The sequence below is a fragment of the Octopus bimaculoides genome, chromosome 25 (genome assembly GCF_001194135.2).
Source record: "Octopus bimaculoides isolate UCB-OBI-ISO-001 chromosome 25, ASM119413v2, whole genome shotgun sequence".
NCBI classification, from domain to species: Eukaryota; Metazoa; Mollusca; class Cephalopoda; order Octopoda; family Octopodidae; genus Octopus; species Octopus bimaculoides.
In genome coordinates, this window is record NC_069005.1 from 892,457 (window position 1) to 916,229 (window position 23,773).

General features: G+C 36.1%; 1 protein-coding gene across 3 annotated transcripts in view; it reads left to right on the forward strand.

Moving 5' to 3' along the window:
• The window catches only part of LOC106871370 (probable cyclin-dependent serine/threonine-protein kinase DDB_G0292550), a 92,334-nt gene that overhangs the window by 1,857 nt on the left and 66,704 nt on the right, over positions 1-23,773 (forward strand). For 2 of the 3 annotated variants that reach the window (XM_052976725.1, XM_052976728.1), the window contains exons 2-3: positions 3,850-4,206; positions 18,107-18,235. In XM_052976725.1, coding sequence (XP_052832685.1) covers positions 3,850-4,206; positions 18,107-18,235 — 486 coding nt within the window. Of the gene's footprint in view, positions 1-3,849; positions 4,207-11,498; positions 11,565-18,106; positions 18,236-23,773 lie in introns of those variants that run through there. The other variant, XM_052976727.1, reaches the window with a different exon arrangement.

The window sequence follows — 23,773 nt, forward strand, 5'->3', positions numbered from 1 at the left end:
GCACGCACACACACACACACACACACGTATATATTTCCTCCCTGGATGAGACGATGATCTGACTTAGAAACATGCATATATACATACATACATACATACATACATACAAACAAAAACACCCTGTTGTTGATGTTGAAATTCCAATGAAGGAGCCTTTGATCTGGGTTAGAAACCGGCTCTTTCTCTATTGGCAAGAAATCTTGAAATAAAATTGAATAATGAGATACATACATATACGCATTGACAATAGTGTGTGTGTGTGTGTGTGTGTAAATATAAATTAGTCATAAGGATTCCTTAAGAATCAAAGTACATCAACATGTAAGATGCCAGAAAGTGGCTTGGTGCAAACATATAGAGCTCACAGGGCACCAAATCCAATACGTAACCATCAATCTGACTCACCAGGGAATCCTTGGTCTAGCATGAGTATAAGATAGTAAACATGAATGGCATTTAAAATCTACAGCTATTTAGGTAGAATTTAGTTAATGTAGTCATAGAAGATTACATCATAATATACAATCCACCATCATCAGATAAAATTTGAAACAGATAATCTTTTACAACTACCGTAAATAAAATTCTACCAAAACAGCTGTCATAAATTTTATATATGTTTATAAAATAGTGGCATGCATGGCAATGCGATTAAGCAGTTCACTTCCCAACCACATGAGTGAATGAATTTGGTGGATAAAAACTATCTTTCAATATGTGGGAATGTGTGTGTGTCTGTGTATGTGATACCATGTCTGGCAAAGGAAAAACAGATAATGGTTGGCAACAGAAGGGCGTTCAGCCATAGAAAATTTACATCGATGGATTCTGTCTAATCCATGCAAGCATGGAAAAATGGACATTCGAATCGTGTTGATGATATACAAAGCTTACTTTCCCATTGATTTACTTGTTATAAATTCAGATTTGTTCTAACCGAATTTCTGAGAGTAAAAAAAAATACAACCACTTGTATTTCTGAAAAGAATACTTTTTAAGTACATGTGCACGCACACACACACAAAACTTTAAAGAGCCTTGCAATTGAGAATCAATACACTTACAGTAATATTATCGCAAGGTCACCACAAAGGATGTTTACTGCTATGTGGCGGAAGGTGATAGAATGAGAGCTACTACAGCTTCAGCATTCATGAATTTATCCAGAATTGTTCAACTCTTAGGCACCATGTTCCTATATATAATTCATTGTGGAAAGTGAGCTGAATATGATCTCCTCTTGCTATTTTCAAGTTACATCCATGATTAGAAACATTATCTCTAAGTGCCAACTCTTTAACCTTATTCTTTGCAGCCAACTGAAATGGGAGTGGCTGGGTTGGAGCATCTGTATCCTCTTCTTGTCACTTGTAACACACATGAATATTTTCACTAAAGTTGACTTCTTTATTGGTTAATTGGTCATTCTACACTCCTCTATGTCTCTTGTTTCAACACAGCATCAGCAGCTAATTAGACGAAGCTTCTCAATGTGATTCTAGCAACCCAACCAGTTGATTCTCTTCCTTTGAACTAGCTGTAAATATGCACTGGAATTCTTTTGGACTCTGAACATGATCAGGAATCTCCTGCAGAACTTCTATAAACAAGTTCAGAATGATGTTCACAATACATTTGTATATCATGGAGTGGTGGGCTCTAGAGATTGAGATCCCCAAGGAGTATCCTGTCTCACTACTCTCTTTGTGAGAGGAATGAATGTCTTGACTCAGTATGTTGTAGAGTGTACTGAAATCATTGTCATTTATGAAGAGAGTTGTGGCACCATCAGTGAAAGCTCCCATGCATAATTTGACAATCATGTCAAGCCAGAAGGAACAGATTGAAGGAGACTTGCAAAAGCTCAAGGAATGGATTTTATGAATTCAGTTAAACTCTCTGGCAAGGGAGAACAAAAATGTGTCCTCCAGGAAAAGGTGATGATGGGAAAGCAATTTCAGATAAATGGAGACGATATCCAAAGGGATTTTGGATCAGTGAGTGAAGAATCTGAGACATTAGGATAAGAGTTGATATAAGGATTCAGGATCAAGTGAGTGAGTAGCTTAAATAGATTGATAGGGTATTGATTCACGGAAAAAGGAAAAGTGTTATGCTGTCAATCTGGATTACCACCAAGAACAGGCACTTGTAATTAAGAGTTGAATGCATACAGCTAATGATGGTGCACCAAGCCATAAGAAGAAGCTAGATGTGTCTAGAATATTGTCTGATGTAGTTTTGCTTGATTGTTTAAGGAAACTGTAACAGTCATTTACAGCAATGTTTCTGCAGATATTAATGTTCTCAATTCAGAAATATGGAAGAAAAGTCAACCTCATTATAATTTGGACAAATAAAGGCAACATCATCACCACCTAATACCAACTTCTTTACAGTGTGTACTGGGTACCGTTTTTATAGCACCAGTGCAAGTGAGGCCACCATGTAGCTTGCAAAAGTAAAGTCCCCTTGAACTGAGAGGGACTATGGTAGAGAGCGTGGTAGCTTTATGATAAGAAATGAGGGGTTAAAGTATGAAAGAAGGGGCTAGAACAGAACAGGTTTCATGGTGCAGAGGACATACATGGTTACTTATGTTACAGAAGAGTGACATGAAAAACTAAATCACAGATCATATTTGCGAAATATCATTATATTTTTAGTTCTTTACCATTCATCAAAGTTGACCTCATGACATTTTCTAGTATATTAACTTAACTAATCAACCACTCTCTTCATTTATATAAATATCAATATGAAAACAGTATTTGTTTCCATGTTAAATAAATATCACAAGTTCTGTGGAGTGTTTTTCAAACAAGTTTTCATCTTTTGACTTTGGGATGAATGAAAGTTAGCATAGTAATTAAACGAAACAAAACAAACCAGTAACAGACAGAAAAGAAGGAATGGTTTGGGAAGTTTTCACAACAATTAAAATTAACTTTATGGTTCAACTCTTTCAAACAAATATGTAGATGTGAATAGGAACAAAACCCTATTCAAGCCAGATAACAAACCATTAACAATGATAACCTGCTTTCAGAATATATTTCCATTTGAAGTAGAGGTGAGAGAGAATTCAATGAAAATGAATGTAAACAAGTTGTCATGTAGAGCAAGTGAACATCTCTCTCTTTTTCTCTTTCTCTTTCATTAGCTTCTTTTTAAAAGAATAAATATGTGCCATTATCTTTATTCTTTTGTGTGTGTGTGTGTATGTTGAATAATCACTTTTTTTCCCCCAAAATTATTAAATCAGAAGACCATGAGTGATGTTTCTGCAGATGGAAAATCTTTTTTGTTTTTTCTTCTTCTTTCTCTCTTTTTGAAATGGTGGGGAGGCAATTTCCCATTGGTTTCTCCAGACAAAATTAGAAATTCTTCATTTTCTTTTCTGGCAGCTAAGTATTTCTTTTGGCTCTTTATGCTCTGAGTTCAAAACTAGCTGTGGTAAACTTTACCTTTTATCCTCTCGGGGTTGACACAATAAAGTAACTGTTAAGTACTGGGAGTAATGTAATCAATGAAACTTGCTTGCTTCAAAATTATTGGCCTTGTTCCTTAATTAGAAACCATTAATTTTGCAGCTTCTGTGGCTGACAACAAAAATATATACCAATACAACTGTAGTCTGAGCTTGCAAAAGTTAAGGGATTCAGTCGTAGACATTAGGCCGGGATCTATAAGGAAACATGTATCATTGGTTCTTTGGCCAGGAGTCTGCTACTCTTTTGATTCAAGCATTTACAGTTCTTTAATCCATTTTATTCCAGCTTTTTTATTACGAAATCTCAAAACTGTTATAAACAAGCTATCATTTACTTTTTGTATTTCCCATTTTAGATTTTGAGAAAGCTGCTTCATTTCTCAACGAGTTTCTATTAAAACTTAGCGAAGATGTGGAATGTGCCGAGTTACGAGACTCTCTTACGCTGGCACTGTTACATATGCAGAAATACTACCGCATCTTACAGTGTCGTAGCCAAGAAAAAAATGCATACCAAGCAAATATGCTGCCTCTGTCTGCAAGAAGTCTCAGTCCGATGACACCGTTTATTGATGCCCCAGATAAGTTTTTATGGAAATGGACAAACCTGGAAAGTACAAAACTCCGAAACTCTATGTCGTATATACTACCAAATATTATTCAAGCTACAAAAGAAGGAGACATTGAGAAAATTCTAGAAATAGTTATGCAAGGTAATTTATTTATACATTTATTGATATGTTGTTGCTGCATGGTGCCTGGGCAAGCATCTTCTACTGTAGCCTCAGGTCAACCAAAACCTTGCAAGTAGAATTGGGGGATGGAAATTAAAAGAAGCTCTTCGTATACATGTACATATATATATATATATATGAATCTGTGTAAGGATGTGTGTGTATGTGTTAGTATCTCTTTGTCTACACGCTGAGTGATTTTTGAAAACATGTATCGCTATCAGTATCTTTTGTCTCCAATCTTCCATGAAAACATGTCTGGCCATGGGGAAATATCATCTCACTTGGAAACAGGCAACAGAAAGGGCATCCAGTCATAGAAATTTGCTTCAACAAATCTCATCAAATTCCTGTAAACAAAAGGGGATGTTAAAGCAATGATGATGAATGTAAACTAAATTCATCCTGAGCTTGTAATTTTGTACTTTGCATATCAAAGATAAGATGCATTTAAAAAAAATTAAAATGTTGTTGTTCCTTTTTTTTTTTTCCTTTTTGCTAATCTATGTTGCATATATTAACCTTTTAGCATTCAGATTACTCAGTAGGTGTAAAGGGTCGAATCTGGAAATTTTTTACATAAAACAGGTTGAATATTTGAACCAGATAAAGTCAGTTTAAATGCTAACAGGTTAAATGAACAATAGAAGTTGATTTTTATCCTGAAGTTATTTTCCCTTTATAGTATTAGTTACAAATCAGATGCTTTGATCTAAAAATATACCTAAAAAAAAAACCCATTATTTTCATGGAAAAAATAAAAAAGGAAATACCTGTAAAATAGTCAAATATCAAATGTTTGTTTTCTTTGACTACTCGTAATAAGAAATATCTGTCACAAAGTGATTAGCCATATTAAATTTTGAAGGAGACAGAAATGAAAGATTTTCAAACTTCTCTTAAAGCTTTTTATTACCATATTTCCAATGAAATACGTAGCTTTTTAAATCAGTTGTCATTATCAAACTGGTGTTTAGAACAATACAGAATTTGGATGGAAGGTTTTAGCACAGATCACTTTAAAACAGGAAGTTTACATCATGGAACCAGAGGTGGTCACAAGGTGGATTGGTAGCAAAAGAATTAATCTATTAACAACCCCAAAATAAAATAAAATTGCTAAAGAATCAAAACCATATCAGCTCATCTCCGTTTCGTGGAATTTTTCCATGGATATAGAGAAACGATTCTTAGCTATATTTCAATAACTATTTCTTTTAGTTGATTGATGTTTATTTGGATACATATAGCAAGTACATTTGATTAGGGCTGTATTAGAAGTTTACAAAGCCATGGGAGCTGAATGTTACTACCTGCTGCGATAACCAGCCAGGCCTGGATTTTTTATGATCAATGACAAAAAGAACTAGTCTTTTTAGTGAGCCTAAGAACTTCAAAGAAGTGATATTCAGCTTACATAACTGAAGAATCTATTTGGAATTTGATGTTAGTTTTATTGAAGATAACATTCCCAGGTAATCTGGTACCTATCAGTACTAATAATATTGTACAATGCTTAGAGATGAAACAATATCCTTGCAGATAATTAAAACTCAACACATCTTCCTGTGTTAGCAATTCTGTATTCTACAAATCAAAATTAGGTTAAATTATCTTGTTTGTGTTGTATCAACCTTTCTGACAAGTAGCTAACACTTTGAGTAGTTGGCCTTAGAATCAATGAATAAAAAAGTTCTTGCAACTAGGTTTGTAGAAATGTGTCATGCTGATTACAGAGGAAAATATAACAATTACGATGTATAAAGAAAGAAATCTAAAGATATCTTTCAAAAGAATCAATGAAATTACTCACCAAATTTTGATCTTCTAAAGAAAAAGAAATTGGTATCTTTTGGGGAATTTTTTTTCTTTCTTTTAAGATTTAATTTGAACAAAACTGTAATGTAATTGCTCAACTCTAATGAAAATTGTAATTAAGAGTTAAAGATCTCATTTTCCATTGGAATAATTCCAATGGAAAAGAAAATCGTCAATTGTTTCTAACACGCTTATAATTTCAAGAGTAAATAAGAAAATGGAAATGTGTGCTGTTCATGCCTTTTCTGTGCTTGGGTGGGAACATTTGCATCGTAAATGAAATGGTTCTAACAAGAACTGAAGCCAAGTTGCCAACTCATGTCAGTGGTAATTTACTGCTTTCTCATAACCCTCAGTCATGCATACAATATCAAAAGTTGGATTCTTATCTAGGTGTAAGATGTTTAAGCAAAAAGAAATTAGGGTGCTGTGATGGTTGGGAGTTTAGACACCCATTTGCTAATGCCTGGAACTAGGTTTCTAATTATCGTGTGTGTGTGTGTGTGTGTGGGTGGAGGTGGGGGTGATTTGAGCTCTTGTGGATATTTACCATTTCTCCATTAGGCTTCTTGTAGGGGTAGTATTTGCCAGTGTTCAGGCTTAAAGTTATGTCCAAGAAATCGACCATAGTCAGGTTGGTAGTAACCATTATGGACAGACTGAACTCTTTGAATAGTTTTATCAAGTATATATGTCTGTATATATGTGTGTTTATGTATATATATATATATATATATATATATATATATATATGTATGTGTGTGTGTGTGTATACATATATATATGTATGTGTGTGTATATATATGTATATATATGTATATATATGTGTATATATTAGCAACTGAGGTAGTATTAATTAATTCCAAGTGGTGATACTTCTTGCCACTTAGATGTGAATGTTCTGTTAGAACAACCTATACTGTTATAGTTACCATGAGAGAAACTCTTGTATAGGCTTTTGGTGCACACTTGTTTATATCGCTAACAGGGAGATAAATTCCCACAGACTCTAGCACCAAGACCACCAGATGATATGATTTCAACCTTCCGTAGTCTCATCAGTGGTGGATGCTCGACCACTAGAGATAGTAGTGATAGTAGTATACATCCCTGCCAGCGATATATAAAAGTCAGTGCCAGAACAAGCACTGGTGTTATGATTAGCTCATGAGCTTATTAAAAGATATATATATTAGCGACAGATGCAATATACCGAGAGGTAATATTTCTTCCCACCTGTACATGGATGTTCTGTTAGAACAAACTATACTGTGGTAGATACCATGAAAGAAAATCACATTTGGTGCAAATATATATATATATATATATATATATATGAACACATGTATGTATAAGTGCATAGATTCATGTATATAATAGCTGAGTTGAGTTACAGCCCTTTCAACAACACATTTTACATTTTTTTTTTTCTTGGATGTTAGTTAGACCTTTTACTTAACATCACTAAAATCACTTTTTGTTGAAATATATGTAATTCATCCCTTTGGGAATGACATCACACTCACAGGCACTGCTGTTCTTTACTCTTTTAAACATCTGAAATTGTACGAACAGAACTGTCATTTATATAGACAAGGATGGGATGTGAGTCAGTAAATTACGTATTTTTCCGTGTATTTGTGTGTGAAAGAAAGTTTTAAAAATTTACAATGTAACTCCATTTATGTGACTAATAAGCTAAATGCCTTTTAATATGAAAAAAATATAAAAGAACAGATTTGTATGTAAAAGTTATAAGCAGTCCATTCCCTTCAAACGCTGCTGTCCTTGTCCCACTTACAAGAGCAGAAGCAATGCATTAGCATCTATGGGTAGAAACATTACTGCACTGACTGGCAGCAAATGTTGTTGCTCACACTAGATTTGGGTCAGCTCTGGGATTTTTCTTTCTTTCTTTTCTTGTTTTTTTTTTTTTGTCTTTTGGATGTATTTGTGAAGTTAAAGTAACAACAAAGCCGAACAATGAAATCAACAAAAATTCCATAGGAAAATACCGTTTGTTTCAAGTAAAAGAAACCCATATCAAAGGCAAATGTTTAAAAATTACCATTTATATCAAAATGAAATACATAGCTTATAGAGGTAATAAAACAGTTGCGTAATTCAAATAGAGAGATGCTTCAGTATTGTCTGTATGAACAAATGTTTCTATTTCTCCCCTTCTCTCTCTCTCTCTCTCTCTCTCTCTCTCTCTCTCATGTGTATGTGTGTGAGAGAGAGAGAGAGAGAGAGAGAGGGAGAGTGCTGGCGTTGTTGAGAAGTTAAAAAGTTCACTTCCCAACCACAAGTTCCAGGGTTAAAAAAAAAATGAATCGCGAACCATAAATCCCCAAGTACAGATGCCCTCAGTGTTACAGAAGTATTAAAAGCAGAAGGAGGGATCATGGGTAATATGTTAACAGATAATGCTTAAACTAGAGTGAGAAAGTGAGATGACTCCAAAACTCCAGACCCATACACCTCCTCTTCTTCCAATTTATGGAAAGGGTTGACAAAGCAAAAATTAAAAGGCAATTTCTTTATTGTCAATAGCAGCGAAAGTGTTTTAAAAGAATTCTCGGTGACAGAAAAGCAAGGAAAACCAAAGAAGCAACAGGAATGAGAGACAGTTTGGTTTTAGAATTAACAGAGGTACAGTTGATGCCATTTTTATAGTCAGACAGGTCGTTGAGTTCTCTTATATATCTCCTTCATTGACTTTGGCACAGTCTGGGAGGCAAGCCCTACTGCTATGGAAGATGATGACTGCAATTAATGTAGACCTCATGATAGTGTAGATTATAACAGTCACTCTGCTACAATACCAAGTATACTGTGACTATGGATGGTCAAGTGAAGGATTGGTGTGAAATTCACATGGGTCTGAGATAAGGCTCTATATATTAACCTCTACCCTTTTCAACATCTCCCTGAAATTTGTCATGAGACAACTCAAAAACCCACGTAAAAATCTGGCATTTACTAGCCACATCTCGATGAACATTAGATGTGCTGCTGATGGTACACCCCTAATATCCATGGTCTTTGATAAATTGAAAATGATCCACTGGATGAAGCATGTAAAAAAAAAAATGGGATACCAAAATAACTGGTAAAGAATACAAGATGCTGTCACCTAGAAAATGAAAATGGTTCTGAAGTAGAACATGTCACAGTTTTTGTTTCTTGGCAATATAATACCGAATGGATTAGGGAATGTGAAAAATCAGTTCATACAAGCTTTTATGGTATTTGAAGATTAAGAAATATAATCTGAAACAGGCAGGATATCAGCCAGCAACTCAGAGTTAAACTGTACAACGCCCATCGTCTTTCCATTGGCAATCAGTGTCATAAAGATGAAACTTAAAATCTGAAGACACACACAGACGAGAAATTTTGAAATGCAGTGTTTGCTTAATATATGAAGGGATACCATTATGAGACAGGCGCGAAAAGCACTGAGCAGACAGAACAATTATTGTTGATAAAAATACTTTGCAACATTCATTGCAGTTCTTTATGCTCTGAGTTCAATCCCTCAGAGGTCATATATATACATATATACGATGGGCTTCTTTCAGTTTCTGTCTACCAAATCCACTCACAAGGCTGTGGTTGGCCCGAGGCTATAGTAGAAGACACTGAACCCGGAACCATGTGGTTGGTAAGCAAACTACTTACCACACAGCTACTCCTGTATGTAATATGTGTGTATGTATACATATGTATGTCTATGTGTGTGTGTGTGTATGTACGTATGTATGTATGTATGTATGTATATATGTATATATGTATGTATGTATGTATATATGTATGTATGTATGTATGTATGTATGTATGTATGTTTGTATATCAGCAGATGCTCCTATAAATGTTTTCCTGGTGAATTGTAACTTCAGATATTTCAGTTTAAATAACTTGGCAACCAGCAGTACGAACCAATCAATCAAAGCCATTTCAACATGTGGAATATGTCTGCTGTACTGCAGCTAATCTATTAAATCATTACTTGGCAATCAAAATTTTAAAGATCAATATAAGATATGTTATTGAATTGAAATTTCAAAATTGTACAGTTTTATTTTATTGATTAAGCTTCAATCAAGATGAAAGACATGACAGTATATAACACGATACGAAATATGGTGATTTTTCATCAATAATTGAGACTTTCCTTAGTGATTGCCAGAAGACATATATATAGGTGTGAAGGCCATTAGGTAGGTAAGGTGGCTGGTTGGCAATCTGGTTCCATGTTTTGGTTCACTTGGCAATTACATGGAATGGATCAGTGTTATATTTCTTCTTATTTCACAATAATTTTAAAAGCTGCCTCTTGATTAGTTTTTCAAATTGATGACAGAAGCTATAGTGAATAAAACTTTACATTTACAATCTCCTCCTCCTCCTCCTACCCCCTCTTTCTCAGCTAAATATTACATAACATTAAAAAAATCAATCAGGTTTTACCATCTTACAAATTCTGTTTTTAGATGATTGTGTTAATTTTTTTTTTACTTTGGTTTAATTCAAATGACATTAGTAAATATGAAACATTTAATTTCCCCCTTGATAATTACAAGGAGATAATTAGAATTATCAATGAAACAAACTGATGAGACTGAGCTTATCTTACATTTAAATGAAATCATTTACAGACAAATAAATCGGCAGATATCTGATCATGTTTATGGCAGTAGTTTTGGTCCTTTTGTTACATTCTTTTCAACCCCAGTTATTAACAGAGAGAGAGAACAGTACTTAAGTAAGAATAGAAGGTCATCATGGAATATTTTCAAATTGCAAAAGGGACAGAGGATGAAAGAAGGGTGGGCTGGGTGAGGTTGCAAGAATCTGTGGTGAGAGTGAGAGATGGCTAGAGACGAGGGAGGGAGAGTTAGATATAGTGAATGGTGACAAAGTGTGGAGGAGTGGTCTATGGTAAATGTGAGTTGGGGGGGGAGATGATGATAATAGTTATGTATGGACCTTTTGAGTGATGTGGGTGACTGAAGAAAATTTTTAACTGGGCCCCACCTGCAAAGTCATGTGTTGTTTATCTTGATATGAGATCACCATGTTACACATGTATGGTTGTGATGCATGTGCCTGGTGTACCCTTATCAGCCGGGTAGTCATGATGGGTATACTGGGCTTCATATATTTTACCCCAGTGTCACTTTGAGGCATGGACTGCTCTCTCACTCAAGAAGAAGAAGAGTAGTAGTAGTAGTAGTAGTAGTAGTAGTAGTAGTAGTAGTAGTGAATAAAGGAAGGATGAGAAAAATGGAGATGATGGATGTGTATGGGTGAGTGGAGAGTAAGAGACATACAGTGATGGACAGAGACATGGGTGAATCAATAGGAAGTAGTTCAGAGGAGAGGGAGAGATGACTGGTAGCACAGATAAAGATGATGAAATATGCAATTCTTCTCTCATTTAATTATAGCAGCAAAATACTACAAGCGATAGTAGCATGTCCATGTCTCCCTCTTTACAGAATCACTAAATGCAGGTATGTGATAACCCACTTGTTCACACTTCGCAACCACATCCTGATTCTCTCTGCTGTTTTGCAATGTAGAATATATCATGTCTCTAGTTCCTATGTTGTAGAACATTGGCAAACCTCATACTTTCTGGTTCCTCCCTGGCTTAATAAACCTGTCACCTAGCTTCTCTTCTCACTATCCATTTTAATTTTCTGCTGGCTCCATTCTTCCAATCTTTCCAAATTTTCTAAAACTCATTGAAATGTGCCTCTCCAGTCAACAATAAATCTTTCATTTTCAAATATACATATATTTAAATAACACCACAGTAACACAACTTATTCGAAATGCTGAACATATGAGTCAAGTCCATTTTATTCTTTCTTCATATAATTATTAGCTGTTTATATATTTATATGTATGTATTCCCTGATACAATAGACATTATATTTTCGCTTAGAAGCCTCATCACCTATGATCATTCAGTCCTTTAGGTCTCAAACACAAAATTCACTCATCAAGATCAGCTTAAATTGAGCAGCGATCAATACTGTTGAATACTCCAGTCTTTAATTTCATGGTAGATCAATGAAGCCAACAAAAGAGGCATCAATATCCTTTGTTGTACCCTGTATGCTGTAAGTTATTGATATACCTAATTAAAAATTATCCACGTCCATTAGTTTGATTTTAGTTATTTTGGTATTATGATTTTTGCTATGTATTAATTCCCAACCATTCCCTATTGGTGAATAAACAAACTAGATTTATATTTCTGCTAGAATGTTCTGTATGTATCAATTTATTGTCCTTCATCACCACTAGATTGGACTATAGAAACTATTTTGTATGAATATTTAGTTTCTTCATTCAAAACATGAATGCATATCTATGTACATGCATATGTAAGTGTGTGTGTGTGTGTGTGTGTACAGGGTGTGGTGAATAAACTGTTGTCTAAATTATGCAAAAATGAAAATAACACTGACATCTCATTTTAACAGATATATTTACCAAAATTACATGAAAATATCGTGAAATACCAAAGAGTAAATTTAATCAATAAAATCGCCATTGGCTTCGACCATGGCCTCCAGAGGACTTCAGAATCTCCTGTAACTCTTCTGGGTGGTCTCCTTGTTTAAGTTAGTGAATGCTGCCATAATCCTTGCCTTCAGTTCATCTTTGGTGTTACAAAGAGTTTTGTTGGTCTCTTGCTCAACTGCGCCCCACACATTATAATCAAGGGGGTTGCAGTCTGGGGAGTTAGGTGGTCAGATGTTAGGGGTGATGTGGTCACAGAAATTGTCTGACAGCCACAACTGGGTTCTCCTGCTTTAGTGGCATGGTGTAGAGTCCTGTTGCCAGACATAGGTTCTTCCAGCAGTCACCCTCTTGACTCAGGGCAGCATTACCTCCTCTGAGTCTGAGGCCATGTGAAAAAATGAATGTAGCCATAACGTCACCATCACAAGTGATCACTTGAAACACCATGATGTTGACTGGATGTTTGTTTTGTATCACTCTCAGTTCATGTCCTCAGATTGACATCCAAACACTCTGAAATGTTCGTACTGGAGCATCTGGCATGAATGCCAAGCAGTACAGCATGTAATTTCCAAATTTCTGGCAGAGTGAATTGTGTCATGGTGCTGTTTTTGTCACAGACAGTGCCCAACTGATCCTACTATACTGTGTAGTCAACAAAATCAAAAACAAACAATGTGCTTGTGTGAAATTAAAAATATAAATGGCAACAATTTACCCATCGCACCCTGTATGTATACACACACACACACACACACACACACACACATTCATTCTTGTATTCATTCATTCATTCATTCTAAACCATGTGAACAGAAAAACCACATCATTGACTCCCAGACATGTATCAGCCTCTGGCACATAGATGTACTGTTTCATTTCCTTGCCTGCCCTTTTTTTGCTGCCACTACAATTGTTTCTATTTCTGAGATCTGGACTAGTGTGTGCCATGCTTCTTTCACTCAACCACTTCTGACTCATTTGTTTCTCCTCTTCTCATCACCCATCACAAACAAAAAGAAAAGAAATATGGCAACATGGGAAAATAGATGCTAAAACAGATTATTCTTATATTATAGTAATGTAAAGCCAGCAAGCTGGCAGAATCATTGCCATGCCAAGCAAAATGCTTAGAGATATTTGGTCCGTCTTCAGGTTTTGAGTTCAAATTCTGCTGAGGCGAACTTTGTCTTTCGTCCTTTTGGGGTCGATAAAATAAGTACTAGTTGATCACTGGGGTCGATGTAATCAACTTGCACCCCTCTCCCAAAATTGCTGGCCTTGTGCCAAAATCTGAAACCATATTATAGTTATATATGCAAATCCAAGAACGTTGCTTTTGAATTCATACATCAATGAATGTTTTATCTTCTGAAAGAAGTTAACGAAAGAAAGGAAAGAGAAAAAGAAAGAGAATGAATGAGTGAGGGTATGATATGTATACATACATAACCTCATGTATAGATGTACGTACACACACGTCATACAAATTCCCTGCATATTTCCGTACAGTGAAATGTTAAATTGTTAATACACATTTTATTTTTATAGAAGTTTTTGTTATTTTATTTTTGTCACTTTTGTTTTTGTTTTTTTTTAGTATTATTTGACATTCCAAACGTATATAATTTGGCTTTTGCCTGGTATTCTACAGTTGAATTCTTGGAGTTTGTTTTTTGATTTATAGACCTGTTTTGTTTTTTTGTGCCAAAACATAAACTACATTTTTTTTAATGTCCTTTTTGTAAATATTCTCATTACATGAATTGAAATAGTTTTAGAAATTGAACCATTGGCATAAATTGTTTGACTAGATATTTGGCACTGTACTGATCTGCATGTAATTCTTCAAGCAGTTTCTTGATAGTCTATTTGATTCCCGAAACACAGCACACCTACATTTTTCTCCCTATTCTGAAATCAGTTACGGATGGAATTGACTTTTCTTTTAACCTACTTCAGAAAAAGCTAATAAAATATATCCTAGTTGTTGGCTGAGGTCCTAGAAATGGTCAGCTCACTTTTTTTTATTTTGGCCAATGGCTAAGGCAAAAGATGCTGTTTGGTGGTCATGTTTCAAAAGATTAGGGCAGAATTTTAGCTCAATGTTCAATCCTCATCAACTTCTTCAAGTTCAACTTGCAGCAGAAAGTGGAAACTGAAAGAGGAAGGTGCCATTTGTTCTTTATCAAATTTTATCAAATGTTGGTACAAGTGGTGCCTATAAGTGGGCTGTTATTTGAATTCTGCTGGAAGAACAAGAGAAGCTGTGTACCCCGTAGTCCCGAATGAAAGATGAAAACTACAAAGATGTACGTGATATGCAAGATAAATGATGTGAAATAACTTTAGTGGTGAGAGCAGTCCAGAGAGCAGTGGAGGCAGCCAATCTCAGTGAGTGGTTGTGCTTGTTGTTAATGTTGGCAACTGGTAGTGTTCAGTGTTTATATCAGCCACTAGTAGTGTTCATTGCTAATTGCCAATAACCAGGAATATAATGCTAATATTAGTAACAAATAGTGTGCACTGCTAATGTCAACAACCAGTAGTGTTTATTGCTAATTGCCAGTGACTAGGAGTGTGTTGCTAATATTAGTAACTAGTAGTGTATGTTGATAATGTCAGTACCTGATAGGAGCTACTAGTGTATGGGGTGGTAATACCAGCAACTAGTACTGTGCACGTATGTGTGATCATGTGTGTTTTGTCGATGTCAGCAATTGCTAATGTTAGTAACTAGTAATATTTTGTTGCTAATGCCAGCAACTGGTAGTCTTCGTTATCACCTGTTGGCATAATATCCCTAATACTTTTATATTATACATTTCCAATGAATCTAAAGCACCTTAACAAATAAATCCTATAGAAATAGTCATCTCTCGATTGAGGGTAGTGGGGTGGGTTGAGGATTAAAATCTAAGTCCATTGCCAACCACCCTGCGGTTAAACTACATCCATTTGGTAATTTTTTTTTTTTCCAGTCATCTGATTCTAGTTATTGCCTGTCAGACTGTATCGTAACAAATGCACTATTTCTTTAGTATGGTATTTGACATTTCAAGTAAATTAGAACAGTAATAATGTGGGCTTCTTGCTTTGAGGAGATTTGTTCATGTGACATGTTTGTTAGCCTCAAACATTTAGAAAATTTTTGTTCTTAAACCATTAAGCCCAATGAAGTATTTCTGATGAGCTACCAATGATAGGAGCTTACAACTTATATATTAGTTTGACAGTCATGGTATCTTGTATGCAAGTAACATGTCACAATAAGATTTGTTGTTTTCTTTTTAATGCTAAACACACTGTTTTCTCTTTAGTATTGACTTATAGTGAATGGCAAAATACTATGTAGTTGGTTACCTTAGATTTCCAGTATAATGTGAAAATATTTTCACCTGAAAAATTTATTGTGATTCAGCTAATAAAATGAGATAAAAAGCCATGACTATAATATTTCAGTAAGAGAGAGAGAGAGAGAGAGAGAGAGAGAGAGAGTAGAATAGAATACTGGACAGTACAACTGAATGTTCACTTCATTATAACTAAATCAGTGATATCTATATCCGTCTCTCTCTCTCTCTCTCTCTCTCCATATATATATCTATCTATCTATCTATATATATATATATTATATAGGTTAAATAAAATTAGACAACAAAGCCAAGGCAGTGTGAAATTTCTAGCACTTACATAGCCTTACCTGCCTTTTAGATGGCTCCAGACTGATCTGGTAAGGTTTCTACAGCTGGATGCCCTTCCTGATGCCAACCACTCCGAGAGTGTAGTGGGTGCTTTTTATGTGCCACTGGCACAGGAGCCAGTCGAGGGGCACTGGCATCAACCACGTTCGGAGGGTGCTTTTTATGTGCCCTCAGCACAGGAGCCAGTTGGGGGTACTGGCATCAACCATGTTCAGATGGTGCTTTTTATGTACCACGGCACAAGGTGCCAGTCAGGCGGCACAGACATCGGCCTCAACTACGATTTTGATTTTGATTTTACTTGACTCAATAGGTCTTCTCAAGCGCAGCGTATCACCCGACAATTCAAGGGTACTTTTAAATGGGCTGGTTATGCAACACTGGTATCAGTTATGGCTATGATCTCACTTTACTTGCCAGGTCTTCTCAATCACAGCATATCTCCAAAGGTCTCAATCTACACACACACACACACACACATACACATAATGTCAGAAACAATTCTTATTGTTATTTCTATCTAAGGCACAAGACCTGAAATTGGAGAAAAAGCGGGTAATTAATATATCAGATCAACTCCAGTATGTGATGTAACTGATATTTTCTTTTACTGACAGTGTAAGGATAACAGGTATGTTGGTTTGGTTTGTCCAGAGTGTCTAATGAAATACTTATCTTGGGATAATCCTTTATCCGTCAAAGACTACTGTATAATCTGTTTGGATCAATAAATGTTTTCCCATGGATTTATTTATAATCAATTACCATGCAACCTACTTTTAAGGCTGAATACAATTCTATCAAGTGGTTATTACCTTTGTTGATGACACCAAAACTTGGCTGTAAACTGCCAATTAGGCTCAAGAATATATATATATATATATATATATATATATATATATATATATATACACACACACAAAGAAAGCATTCATGTAATTGTGGTAATGTATGCAACACAGATGGCAGACATGCTTTTCAAGTAGAGTGAACAATAGGAGAATTATTCAATCCAACATTGTCAACAATCTTCCGCGTAAGTGCCCTTTATCAGCAGGGTTGGCAAACATCATTGAACTGTTAAATTCGTTTAATGCAAACCTATTTCACCTGAATGATAAAAGCATTAATGCCTCCACAAAATGCAAAACACCCATGATGCTTGTTACTCACCCTCTCTTACTGGTGATATGCTCCCAGTGCTATACAGGGGTAGATTTCACACCTGCTTCACATCAAGAAAGCAGAGTCATGTCATAAGCCTCTATGAATCTCTGATGAGAGGTCAGTGCCTTTTTAGGAAGGGCTTAGATGAAACATTGAAATATTCCTACTTACAAATACGATCATTGCCTGATATATTATAAAAATATACTAAACAAAGCAATAACTTATATGTAATTATAGACAGGTACTGGCAACGAATTTCATTAACAGACACACCCACAGCAAAAAAAGGTGGGTTTGATTATTTCTAATGTTTAAATACAATCATGCAAAATGTGGTTGTTAAGAAAATATATAATAATAATAATAACATACTTTATTAACTAATATATGAGTGCCTGTGTTTTCTGACTCATGGATTTCTTAGTCCTGGTGGCATGACAAAAAAATGCAACCAATACACTCTAAAGTGGATGGTTTATTTTAAAAGCACTGTTTCATGGCTTTTTTCTTTCTTTCTTTCTTTTTTGTCTTTTCATAACTGTTCTACTAATTACAAACCTATGTAGTACTTCATTCCTGCCCAGTGTTTAATTCTGGGTGTTCTGTTCTGTTGCAACAACAGCTTAACCTTTTTGTATTTTTAGGCCCAACTTTAGTGAATGAAACTGACTGTTTGGGCAGGACTCCATTGATGTATGCTATTCATTATAATCAGCTGGAAGCTTTGAAATGCCTTCTAGATAAAAATGCTGATGTCAATATATCAGCTCATGGTAAGTCAATTATTATTATCATTTCTTTTTTTTTTATTGACCGTAGGTCATCAGGTACATCACAGAACCCGAATGTGTATGCATCCTTAAGCTCATGTTTACACACATTCACTAAGTACTATGGATGACTAATATCAAAGAATATTTTTTTTTACTTTCCTTTTTCCTTAATCAATGGTAATTTAGTCAATGAGCTTCTTTTATATTGACTGTTTCATTATTTTATCATTGGTTGCTCAGTGCAGACTTTGGGGCTGGAAAAATTCAATTGTTGACCTAGTAGGAAAAAAAAAGAAGAAAATGCCAACATTTTTTTGATGCTTAAATGCTTATTTTACGACTACATGTAAGTTTATATGAGATTGTTTTAAACACTGTCTTGCTATTGTCAAGATAAGGAGTGAAACATAAATAATAAAGGATACTTTTTATAATAGCAATGATTTTGAGGGAACAAGGTATTTTATGTCAATTGTATTTGTGTGCCATAAGGAATTCCTTATGTATGTAATGTATACAACAAAGTAATTCATTGCCTTTGGCTCCAAGTCTTATCCACTGAAGTCACAAGCAAGGACATCTTATTTTATTATTTATTTCAGTCAAGTGCAGCAATTGTCATAGCTATTCCAGGCAGGTAAAGTCAATAAAATCAATTCTACAAATCCAATGTTTGTAGGGTAAACATCCGCAGGAAAAGAGTTTTTGAGAATTGCAATTTTGGAGTTGCAATTATACTTCAACAGACTTTATGTTCCCTTTTTAACCTTTTCATACCAACATGTCTGAAGTTGTCCCTCTCATAGCTCTATTTTCTGACATACAAATCAACACAGTAAATAGTGTAAACATGTGAATCCAGTCAAACATCATCACTATCTTTCTAAATCCTGTTGCATTTCACATGAAATTTTTGGTCTACTAAAGCTGTTTTGATGTGTAAATCAACCTTCCTTTTTGGGCTATAAATTTTGGTCTGAAAAATTCAACTTGTATGCTGAAAAATACTTAAAACTTTTGATTTTAAAGCATTCGTCTTTTAATCAAATTCTTCCAATCTTTCAATATAACCTGAGAGCATAAAGGCATAAACGCTTTTTATGATTTCGGTTTTTGTTTGGTAAGATTCTTGACGTGAACTTGTGTGTTGAAACATAATCTGTTGTGTCTCAGGAGAGTCATTACGCCAATAATAAACACATGCACTGGTTCTTTTTCACTTCTTGTTTTTTATTGCTCAGTTGATTAAACCATTTAACCAATAAACTAATCAACTGTTTGATTAATCAATCAATCAACCAACAAACCAACCAACCAACCAATCAATCATTCAGGTTTGTCAAAGTCCTTTCATCACCATTCACCATCTCATCAATCAAATGCCCTTTTTACTCCCCTTTGCCCCAAAACACCAGTTTAGTGAAAAAAATTACTTACACTGAATCCCCACAAATTCTTGGTTATTTTCAAAATTAATTCAAGCCTAGACGCTCAGTTGTGGTTCATTAGAAATGCATTTTAGTATAGAATGGTTAGAAAAGGGTGAAAACTATTGACTATAAACAAACTCACCCTTCCCCGTTTTTCTTTTCACTTTTAAACTTCTCTATCTCCTGAAACCTAGTTTTCAGCTGTTTACATTTCCTCCCAAAACATTCCTTTGAGCTCAGGATTAATGTCACCCACCACCACCACCATCATTATAGTCATTGCCATCACCACCACCACCAACCACCACCAACAACAACACTACCACTGCCAACCACCACCACCACTTCCATACCACCACCACCATCGCCACCACCACTCTTTCAAGTTCCACTCACATGTACTGCCAGCTGTGTCTGAGTGGTACAATGTTGCCACCAGTCTATGAAACCACAATAGTTTTCTCTCTCTCTCTCTCTCTCTCTCTCTCTCTCTCTCTCTCTCTCTCTTCCTCTCTCTTTGTCTATTTCACTCTTCTTAAACAAAAGCTTCAACTTTTCCCTCTTTGCTTTCATGCCATTACCATCACCAGCCAGCTAAGCAGCCAGTCTGCTAGCCAAGGAAACTAAGCTGTTATGAAATACCTACTACTACTGCAACCCATTTTACCTATCCACAAGACTACAAGGGGGTAGGGAAGCTTTTTGCTACTTGGGGGCAAATTGCAAATGCATAAAAACATGTAAAGGTGTGTCTCTGTTTTGAAAACAATGGGTCTTTAATTCTATAAATTCTAATTAGCATGTTAAATTAAATTCCCAGTTTGGTCTTGAGGCTAAAATCTTTTTCTCATGGATTTTTAGACTTCATCAGTGAATAGTTTCAAATTTGAAGGTGGAGGAAATTTTTCTATCCCTTAACTCTATGTGGTTACACAAACTGCTAGAAATAACAGCCAAGTCTCTCTGGCTCTAATCATACCCAACCCAGTGCCATCTTATAATATTAGGACACACTAAGCAGTTGCCCGGTGGGGGTTTTATGGGTCTAGGGACCCAATTCTATTTTATATATGCTGTAGTTTACTGTCAAATATCAGAGGACCCAGTGCATTGATTTACCAAGGGACAATCCTGACCTTATCATCTTAAAAAGTGACAGATATCCCTGAAAAGATAGGGGATGAGAATCATGGATTGAACGGGGGGGGGGGGGTTCCCTGACACTAAACAACAGTTACAACCTCTCCTAATCTAATCTATGCATTAATCATCATCATACATTGCTATTTAGTTCTTCCTACTACACCAATTACCTATGGGGCGAATGAGGGAGACTTGTTGAAAATAGCAGCCAAATCTTCCTCAAATCATACTCCTACAGTATTCTAAAAAAAAAAAATAAATAAAGACATCTGGGAAAACATAGTCATTGATACACCAAGTGAAACAGAGGGAGAATGGTTCTGGTTGGAATAGTTTTGATTATAGGCCTGCTACTACTTATTCAGACGTCACCATGAGCTGAGCAACCACAACACCAACAACCACAACTACTTATTTATCTCCCCACATAGCTCTTTCCCCAGTTCTCATAATGTGGAGGTGGGAGGCTGCTTGTAAGGATGTCTAATCACCTATCTACACCTTCCATGTGTCCCCCATCCCCACTTATCCTATCAACTACTAACATAATTGTTTACATACCTACCTATTTGCCTACAGAGCAATTTAAACCCTAGACCCACTGACCCAACTGTACTTGTGCTATGTCTACCAACCCTGTCTGCATGTCTGCCTGCCTGCCTGCCTGTCCATTTGTCCAGCTGTATGTGTGCCTATACCTACCTACCTACCTACCTGCTCACCCATCTACCTTCTTACTTAGCCACCCAGTAAACATTCAGGTACCCCTGCCCTACCCTGAAGATGCAGCTGAGCATACCAGAGCAGAGAATCACAAAGCATGTTTGTTACCGTGAAGCTGCACAAAACACTGACAATAGCAAAACATGCTCATACACATATGTACATACACATACACACATGCATGCACATACACATATGTGCACACGCGCGCGCACACACACACACACACACACACATGTAACATTAGAATGGGAATTGTTGTACTTTTATAGGTCACTACCAGTGAGCCAGAGATCCTGTATATGGTCGCTTGACATGCTAGAAACAGCAACCAAATCTCACTCAAATCATACTCAACTGTCAACATCATCATCATCATATATTGTCTGTTTTCCATGCTGTCATGGGTTGAACAGTGTAATAAAAAAGTGTCAAGTCAAAAGACAGCCGAAAGCTCTGCTGTCCGCTTTGGTGTGGTTTCTATAGATGGATGTCCTTCCTCACAGCAACCATTTTACAGAGCGTGCTGGGGGAGGCTTTTGGTGTGGCACCAGCAGCAGTAAGATCATCGAGTAACTTGCAACGTGGTGGAGTGTGGGGTGGGGGGTATTGAGGAACAGAAAGAAAGCATCTTGCAGTAGAGAAGAAATATGGCTGCCTCAGGTGGAGAAAAAGAGAGAGAGTGACAGACAGACAGACAAGGTGAAGAGGCAATGGGGAATACACCTAAGTTATAGGGAGGTGTACATAGCGAAGTGGTGGAGGGATTTGAGAGGGTGTGTGTGGGTAGGTTCAGAAAGGAGAGTGGGAGGTGGAGGGTAGAGGGAATGCAGTGAGTGGGCACAGGCAGGGGGAGGGGGGTATTAGGAGGAAATGTTGTGGGGAAGAGATTAGACAGGGACAAATATTGTGTACAGGTAGGTTCATGAGGGAGAATGGGAGTTAGAGGGGAGGAGAAGACAACAGGTGGTGTATTCCCCTTCCTTCTTTCTCTGAGGTGGAGGGAGGAGGTGTTGGAATAGTAATAATTCTTTTTAGTATGGGCTCAAGACCTAAAATTTTAGGAAGGGGACCTGCCAATTATATCGGTCCCAGTGCTCAACTGGTACTTATTTTGTCAACCCCAAAAGGATGAAAGACAAAGCCAACCTTAGCAGAGTTTGAACTCAGAATGTAAAGACAAACAGAGTCCTGCTAAGTATTTTGTCCAGCATGCTAACAATTCTGCCAGCTCACCAGATAATAATAATAATGATAATTCACACACACATTTATATAACCATGCACACACACATGCACACACACATGCACACGCACACTCGCACAACGTAGAAGCAAGATGGTCAAATTAAAGTAATGCTTGATCTGTTTTATAGGAGAATGTGGGTTCAAATCTGTTACAAGTATTTCACTTGTGTTTGTGGTGGTCAGAACCATTTACTGGTTTAGCTTGCACAACAGTCAACTAATAAAGAAATGAGATCATCTGAAAATATGCTTCATTTCATACTTCATCCACTTTATGTTATGAATGTGAAACTAAGCACAAAAACCTAAAAGCTCCTTGTAAGACTGGTGGCATCGATATATAGATTACATTCCACACCCCACCCCCACCCAGGGGAAAGAAAGAAAAACTAAAATGTAATATAGCTTATTCATTCACTCAGACACATGCACACACATAGAAGCTCATCGACAACACACACATAGAAGCTTCTATACATATATGTACACATACAAAAAAAGAACATTTCGCATCTATATATATTAATATAAATAAACAGGCTTACACAGGAACTCACACACATCTCATACACACACACACACACACACACACACACACACACACACACACACACACACACACACACACACACACACACACACACACACACATTCAAATCTAGGTACTCACACAAATAAAAACGGAAGCATACAGATGTAAGCGGATGTAAATGAACATATTTTTGTAAACTTGACCGAAATCACACACACATTCAGATACACGTGTTTGGGGTATAATGGAATCGGCATTCACACATGTTCCATGATACTTAATATTACTCCGGTTAATATTAAAAGATTGACCTAAAATAAGATCGAGGTAATATATAGAGAGCCAAGAGTGAGCTACAGTTTTAATAGAAGCGAATGGAAATTGAAAATATTCTGATAGGCCCTGATAAATTTTTTGATAGATTTCTGATAGAAGTAGGCTACACTTTAAACACAATAAATT